This window comes from Neoarius graeffei, chromosome 19 (assembly GCF_027579695.1).
Source record: "Neoarius graeffei isolate fNeoGra1 chromosome 19, fNeoGra1.pri, whole genome shotgun sequence".
In the NCBI taxonomy this organism is placed as follows: Eukaryota; Metazoa; Chordata; class Actinopteri; order Siluriformes; family Ariidae; genus Neoarius; species Neoarius graeffei.
The window spans coordinates 29828326-29837238 of NC_083587.1; the positions used below are offsets into that span (position 1 = coordinate 29828326).

The window sequence follows — 8913 nt, forward strand, 5'->3', positions numbered from 1 at the left end:
GCTTTTTCTGAGGTCCTCAGAAATCTCCTTTGTTCGTGCCATGATACACTTCCACAAACGTGTTGTGAAGATCAGACTTTGATAGATCCCTGTTCTTTAAATAAAACAGGGTGCCCACTCACACCTGATTGTCATCCCATTGATCAAAAACACCTGACTCTAATTTCACCTTCAAATTAATTGCTAATCCTAGAGGTTCACATACTTTTGCCACTCACAGATACCGTATGTAATATTGGATCATTTTCTTCAATAAATAAATGACCAAGTATAATATTTTTGTCTCATTTGTTTAACTGGGTTCTCTTTATCTACTTTTAGGACTTGTGTGAAAATCTGATGATGTTTTAGGTCATATTTATGCAGAAATATAGAAAATTCTAAAGGGTTCACAAACTTTCTAGCACCAATGTATCTCTAGTCTGAATCAATCAGAATATTCAAGAGATACAATACCATCAGTGCTTCAACCTTAGCCACAAGAGAGTACATCTGTTTTTTTTTCTTTTTTATATTTATTATGCACTGGCCGGAGAAGCACTGCAATTTCATTGTATACCTGATGTGCAATGACAATAAAGATTCTATTCTATTGTTATTTTACTGCAACTTTGTAAAAGTGATGTATACACTCACTGGCCACTTTATTAGGTACACCCATACACCTGCTGTTTTATGCAGTTCTCTAATCAGCCAACCCCTTGACAGCAGCACAATGCATAAAATCATGCAGATACAAATCAAGAGCTTCAGTTAATGTTCACTTCAAACATCAGAATGGGAAAAATTGTGATCTCAAAGTGTGACTTTCACTGTGGCATGGGTGTTGGTGCCAGATGGACTGGTTTGAGTATTTCAGAAACTGCTGATCTCCTGGGGTTTTCACACACAACAGTCTCTAGAGTTTACACAGAATGGTGTGAAAAACAAAAAACACTGAGTGAGCAACAGTTCTGTGGGTGGAAACAAATGCCTTGTTGATAAGAGAGATCAGAGGAAAATATCCAGGCCTGAGTTTCCCAAAAGCATCGCAGCACAAAGGTCATCGTTAAATGGTAGAGCGAGCAGCACAATGAATGCTCTCTCTCTCTCTGAGTTAAGATGCTCTTAGCATGAAGAGGCTTTTGGGAAACCCACCCCAGATTGGTTCAAGCTGCCAGGATGGATATAATAACTCATATAATCACTGTTTACAACCGTGGTGAGCAAAAAAGCATCTCAGCATGCAACAGCAGAAGACCACACTGAGTTCCACTCCTGCAGCCAAGAACAGGAGTCATAGAATCAAGATCCAGTTTTGTATTAAAGTGGCCGGTGAGTGTACATGTGAAGGGAAAATGACTGAGACCCATTTTAATGACATTTATTTGTTACTGTCTTCAGTAAATCAAATTTCAATAAAAGGATAGACAATCTTCTCTCAATGTATCATCATATTCTAAATTTGTATGAACACATCAGATTAAGATGATTACCTAATTACCTTATAGCAGTAACAATCATAACATGGTTGAGAAAATTTTCAGGAGTTTCCAATTTCATAACCAATTTTTTTTCCATAAAATTAAATGTATATGAGCAGACTAAGTACGCTAAGGAAATATTCTACAGATGTTCCACAACATTAAACATAACTATAACCTTATGTCATTCTGTAATAAATAAATAAATAAGTAATCATTGACAAATTGTTCTTTTGTGAGAGGATTAAATCACTTCAGGATGTGCAGTTACAGGAAAATAAGCCACTAACAGTAAGATGTATATCATATGCCCTGGAAAAAGCCGAAGTATTCTGTTTAGTGCTTCTGTCAGAAATATATTCCTTACGTGGCAATTTCCTTTTAATGAATACAGCTTTTCTTCTTTTACAGCTTTCAGGAATATTATAAGAGCATAGATCCTGGTATTAATACATCTGTACAGACTGTGAGAGGTGAGAAGCTTAATCAGTGCACAAAGAAATAGTTTATAAATACAGTATATTTACTACATGCAATATTTTCATAGTGTGTTTTTGTTTATTGTTTCAGACATTTATTCGTTTCTGATTAATCCTCTGTCCAAGTTCTACCCAAGTGTCGGCACTGTGGGGTTTTCTGCAATCCTCAGAATTTACCTTGCCAAGGGTACGTGTGAAACTGTGTACTGTCTTGGTTTTCTCTCTGTCTTTTTAAGGTAGCAGAGTAAAACGTCTTCTTTTCCCCACTGTATCGAGGACTCTGAGCACCTCCATGTTTTACTCACCACACAATGCCTCTCTGGCCAAGGCAAGTCTGACATGAGAAAGCCTTCAGGACTGAGAACGTTAGACTTTTTTGGTTTCTTGGTAACAAAAAAGAGGCCCGTGAGGGAACGTGTGTTTGTATCTGCTTTGTAACATAAGGGATAACAGGAACTAGGTTGTTTCATGGATGTTCCAGAACATTAAATGTAGCTATAAATGGATAAAAGATATGACATTGGTCTTTAATAAATAAAGCTTTTTAAAACCCTTACTCAATTCCTTTTTTTTCTAGTTTGGTCCTCGAAGGGGATCCTTAAAGCAGAGATCTTCAGCTGTATCCACACAGAGCTTTCTTTTTTTCAGTAAAACTGGAGCCACACTTAGAACGCTAGAAATTTGATCTTCCAGAGAATCCTTGTTAAAAGATTGGTTGAATTTGATCTCTTTTTAATGTTTAATGATTTCTTAAGAGGCCAAAGACCAGATATCCAGTTTGGGTTCACAGACACGTGTGCTTTTGGAGGACGTGAGGAAGGGAGAATCACCTGGCAAGAAGGTGAGCACAGAGAACATGAAGGTCCTCAGTGTTTCCATCAGAGTCTCAGACTCACTCACTTCTTGTGGGGTCACTGCCATGTGGTCCCTGTTGATCCACATGTCATATTAATTGGAGCATAGTTTTATGCCAGATGCCCTTTCTTGCTGCAACCCTCCCATTTCCAGGCTTGGGAAACAACCATTCACACCTACAGTGGTGCTTGAAAGTTTGTGAACCCTTTAGAATTTTCTATATTTCCTCATAAATATGACCTAAAACATCGTCAGATTTCCACACAAGTCCTAAAAGTAGATAAAGAGAACCCAGTTAAACAAATGAGACAAAAATATTATACTTGGTCATTTATTTATTGAGGAAAATGATCCAATATTACATATCTGTGAGTGGCAAAAGTATGTGAACCTCTAGGATTAGCAGTTAATTTGAAGGTGAAATTAGTGTCAGGTGTTTTCAATCGGTGGGATGACAATCAGGTGAGAGTGGGCACCCTGTTTTAATTAAAGAGCAGGGATCTATCAAAGTCTGATCTTCCTAACACATGTTTGTGGAAGTGTATCATGGCACGAACAAAGGAGATTTCTGAGGACCTCAGAAAAAGCATTGTTGATGCTCATCAGGCTGGAAAAGGTTACAAAACCATCTCTAAAGAGTTTGGACTCCACCAATCCACAGTCAGACAGATTGTGTACAAATGGAGGAAATACAAGACCATTGGTACCCTCCCCAGGAGTGGTCGACCAAGAAAGATCACTCCAAGAGCAAGGCGTGTAATAGTTGGTGAGGTCACAAAGAACCCCAGGGTAACTTCTAAGCAACTGAAGGCCTCTCTCACATTGGCTAATGTTAATGTTCATGAGTCCACCATCAGGAGAACACTGAACAACAATGGTGTGCATGGCAGGGTTGCAAGGAGAAAGCCACTGCTCTCCAAAAAGGACACTGCTGCTCGTCTGAAGTTTGCTAAAGATCACGTGGACAAGCCAGAAGGCTATTGGAAAAATGTTTTGTGGATGGATGAGACCAAAATAGAACGTTTTGGTTTAAATGAGAAGCGTTATGTTTGGAGAAAGGAAAACACTGCATTCCAGCATAAGAACCTTATCCCATCTGTGAAACATGGTGGTGGTAGTATCATGGTTTGGGCCTGTTTTGCTGCATCTGGGCCAGGACGGCTTGCCATCATTGATGGAACAATGAATTGTGAATTATACCAGCAAATTCTAAAGGAAAATGTCAGGAAATCTGTCCATGAACTGAATCTCAAGAGAAGGTGAGTCATGCAGCAAGACAACGACCCTAAGCACACAAGTCATTCTACCAAAGAATGGTTAAAGAAGAATAAAGTTAATGTTTTGGAATGGCCAAGTCAAAGTCCTGACCTTAATCCAATCGAAATGTTGTGGAAGGACCTGAAGCGAGCAGTTCATGTGAGAAAACCCACCAACATCCCAGAGTTGAAGCTATTCTGTACGGAGGAATGGGCTAAAATTCCTCCAAGCCGGTGTGCAGAACTGATCAACAGTTACCGGAAACGTTTAGTTGCAGTTATTGCTGCACAAGGGGGTCACACCAGATACTGAAAGCAAAGGTTCACATACTTTTGCCACTCACAGATATGTAATATTGGATCATTTTCCTCAATAAATAAATGATCAAGTATAATATTTTTGTCTCATTTGTTTAACTGGGTTCTCTTTATCTACTTTTAGGACTTGTGTAAACATCTGATGATGTTTTAGGTCATATTTATGCAGAAATATAGAAAATTCTAAAGGGTTCACAAACTTTCAAGCGCCACTGTATGGACAATTTAGAGTAGCCAGTTAACCTAACTGCATGTATTTGGACTGTGGGGGGAAACCAGAGCACCTAGAGGAAACCCACACAGACACAGGGAGAACTTGCAAACTCCACACAGAAAGGCCACCGCTGGCCACTGGGCTAGAACCCAGAACCTTCTCATGTCTCCAGCCTGAATCAATCAGAATACTCAAGAGATAGAACGTCATCAGTGCTTGACTCTTAGCCACAAGAGAGCACATTGTTATTTTACTGCAGCCACTTTATTAGAAACACCCATACACCTGCTGTTTTATCTCTTTTTCTCCCATGCAGACACGGGGATAACATGGAAACTCCACACAGAAAGGCCACCGCTGTCCACTGGGCTCAAACTCAGACCACTGCACCATCGTGCTGGCCACCCAGAGTCTCAGACTAATTCCTAATTTATTAGAAATATAATATAGCCATCTTCCTACTAACCCCTATCCATCCATCCATCCATCCATCCATCAACATCATCATCATTATTATTATTACTATTATTACTATTATTATTATGTATTCCAGGTTTGTATCGTTTCTTTTTGTCTTTTTCTATCTGGAAATGAAGAATCACAGGCCAAAGACAGATGAAGAATTAAGGAAGGGAAAGTTCATCTCCAGCTGAAAGACACTTGACACCCGCTTAGCTCATTCCTATCAGTTTTATACTGCTGTGTGGATCTGTAACAGGGCATATATGAATCAGTACGGAAGTTATCTTCTAGTGTATAATTAACAATTATTCGCTGATGGTGAAGTGAATATCAGTGATTAATAATTGAGATGAAGTCAAAGTTATTATTCAGCAATATTCACTGAGCCTGAGATGGATAATTGTTTTAGTATAAATACACAGGTGATTTTTTTAAATTAAAAATCGTTTATTTCAAACTTCAAAAGTGGCATGCAAATGTAATAACACCACAGCGCAGACTTGTCACTTAAAATACTTATGTCTTCAACTTGTTCAATATCACTCTAGCTAAATGGAATATATCTGATAGACCACTCAACGCCAGCCAATATAATTTAAATAATAACCTCAAATTCATCTCGATTATTATTCACCGATATTCACCTCACCTTCAGCGAATAAGTGTTGAATATTAACACTTTTTCCCCTCTTGTTTGTGTTAAGAGGAATCTACTGTTAGAGAAGTTAGCTAGCTAGCAATAACCTTCTCCGGTAACCTTAGCTATATGGGTAAGTCAGCGTACCTTAAGAGTGGATTGTTAAACCAAAGACACCTTATATCATACACCATGTTCCTTTTTGATATCATGATAATTAATTTTAGTATGATTTACTATGACTCCATCTTTTCCACATCTTTTTAACTGTAGGTATCCATGTAGGATCATTATCTAATTGGTTTCTGTGAGAAGGACATATTCTCCATCAGGAACTTTTGTCCTTATACTGATTAGAAATGGGACAGGCTTAACAAAAAAATACACCCTCCCTATTAAACAGCTTTCTGAAAAGAAAGTATTCAATATTGCAATACATTGTGTAACCATACACTTCATATACCATACTTCAATATTGTACTATGAGTCTTTTAGCAGCACGGTGGTGTAGTGGTTTGCACTGTCGCCTCACAGCAAGAAGGTTCTGGGTTCAAGCCCAGTGGCTGACAAAGGCCTTTCTGTGTGGAGTTTGCATGTTCTCCCCGTGTCTGCGTGGGTTTCCGCCGGGTGCTCCGGTTTCCCCTACAGTCCAAAGACATGCAGGTTAGGTTAACTGGTGACTCTAAATTGACCGTAGGTGTGAATGTGAGTGTGAATGGTTGTTTGTCTCTATGTGTCAGCTCTGTGATGACCTGGCGACTTGTCCATGGTGTACCCTGCCTCTCGCTCAGTCACCTGGGTGACTCCAGCTTGTCTGCAACCCTGCACAGGATAAGCTATAATGAATGGATGGACTATGAGTCTTTTTGTTTGTAAGTACTGTGGGCGATAAATGAACAAACTACTGAGATGTTCACTCTTGAGAAAGTGCTATTACAATTATATTGTCGTATTTATGTGTATCATTAAGTGTAGCTAATTATGCCCTGATGTACCTTCTAATCTATTAGCATTAGGCTTATAGATGAGGATAAAGTCGTGTTAAAGAGGTTAAAGACTTTATTGCTGCACACTGGGGTACCTATTGAAATGCATCCACTTAAACCTGGGCTAATTATCAGTCAGGGCTAATTTACAGTAAGGGTGGGGTAATTAGAGAAATGAGGCAGTAGAATGGGGCTCATGAGTGATGATGGGGTAAATTAAACACATGGCACTTTCGTCTACAGTCTGGTGGTACAGTTTCCTCTAAAAGCCAAATGTTCATTTTTGTGTGCTCTGAAGGAAAACCTAACTGGTGAGGGTGGCAATATATTGGTACAGCATTATAAAAAAAAATTCACACTGAACATCATGATAATAAACATTATATACATGTACAGGGTTAATCTTCATTCATGACTACATTTTCAGGATGTAGTTCATCACAAATGAACTCTCAAGACAGCTTGATCTTTTACTCGAATTCCTGAGAGTGACACAGTGGAAGTTTCTCATTCACAACCATTAACGGCTCACACTGCATCAGATCAGATAAAGTTCCTCTCCTCAAAAGATTTTCTAATCTCCATTATCTGGGGCAATGACTAAGTAGCCTGCCTTTCTTAACCTGGTACATTAATCTACTCTCTAAAGTGGCCGTGCCATTCTTATGTGAGTAATTGGCATCCATGAATATGAAATGCTCCTTAAGCAAAGTAAAGAAACAAAAAGCTTTGAGGCGTTTCCTCATTTCCATGTCTTGAGTTTTGGAGTGAGAAAAAGATTGAGAAGATGCTGAAATCATTTATGGGGATAAACACATGAACACTGAGAGGAAATGGTTACAACTTAGATATTAGTCATTCATTCATCTTCAGGAACTGTTTTATCCTGGTCAGGGTCGCGGTGTCAGTTATCACTGTGGATGAATATTTTTTAGTTTCCATTAGACAGTTTTAGATAACAATCATTATGAGTATAAATATGCAGGTGGTTGTCGGAAATCATGCGCACTGATTGGTCAAGAGATCCTGACTATTTCTCGATAATCACTTCAAGCAATTCTGCAAAATGGCGGCCAATCACTTCGTCACTGAAAGTGAGGAAGAATTAGAAATTATGAAAGAAAATGCTGTTCCTAAAAGCACTAAAGATGCTACGAAGTTTGGTCCGAAACTATTCAAAGGTAAGATGGAATTGTGATTTATTTTATCTGTTTCAAAATAAAGTATTTTATATGACTCAGCATAGATAAGTGACACAAGTCTGTGCAATGTCGACTTCATCTCAGTTATTTTTCATCCATATTCACTTCACCTTCAGGGAATAATTGTTAAATATTAATGAGAAATTAATCTGAGGTACTTATGTTATGCTGTGCCATGATTGATGATGATGATGATGATGATGATGATGATCCACATTGCTTAAAATCTGCTTTGAGGTTTCCAAACAACTTTTTGAACAATTTTAAAAATCAGAAAAATATGTATTTGTATCTTATTCTGATAAACTTCTGAGGGGTAACGGTGATTTATTTAAAAAAAAACACACGTTAAACAGTTTCGCTTCAAAGAGCATACCAATAAACCAATCAATCACTGCTGATAAAAGAAAAGCTACTAATATTTGGGATTCAAAATGCCATATACAGTATACATATGTATGTGTTATATTGTATATTGATTTCTCAAGTCAAATTCCTGTATATCCTGTACGTTTAGGTAATAAAGTGTTCCTGATTCTGACTCTGATATGACTGACAGGTCAGAATCTCCTTGTTTAATTAAGACCTCAGCTGTTGATGTCTTCTGAAGAACGGAAGAGAGAGGATGGGATTGATAAGTGGATGAAAGGGCATTTAGGTGCCACTCAGCATCTTTTCTCTTCAAGTTTACAGTAAACACAGAGCGGTCTCGGCCTCTTCCCAACACTCAAGAGATGGAAATGAGGAAGCACCTTGAGCTTTTTATCTCTCTAAAGTCCTTCGCATTGTTTAAGGGGTGTTTCATATTCATGGGTGCCAATTACCCACACAGGAATGGCACAGTTGCTTTTGAAGAACCCAATAGACATAAAATAGACTTAAAAACATCAAGAAAAAGAAGGGGGTAGGCATGCTGTAATGGCAATATGACTATTATGAACATTTTCATGAAAAAAATTGCCATTTTGCCCAGGTGTATCTTGATGATTGACTCACTAAATAACAAGTTGAACATCTTGGCGTTCTAAAGCATTATATTAT

The 8913-nt window shown here is 38.2% G+C and overlaps 1 protein-coding gene across 1 annotated transcript in view; it reads left to right on the top strand.

The window, feature by feature from the left end:
* The window catches only part of LOC132867597 (MICOS complex subunit MIC26-like), a 29139-nt gene extending 23355 nt beyond the window's left edge, over nt 1–5784 (top strand). The window contains exons 3-8 of the mRNA XM_060900582.1: nt 1706–1790; nt 1882–1936; nt 2034–2129; nt 2179–2274; nt 2698–2783; nt 5752–5784. Of these exons, the coding sequence (XP_060756565.1) occupies nt 1706–1790; nt 1882–1936; nt 2034–2129; nt 2179–2274; nt 2698–2783; nt 5752–5784 (451 nt within the window). The remainder of the gene's footprint in view (nt 1–1705; nt 1791–1881; nt 1937–2033; nt 2130–2178; nt 2275–2697; nt 2784–5751) is intronic.
* The last annotated feature ends 3129 nt before the right edge of the window (nt 5785–8913 follow it).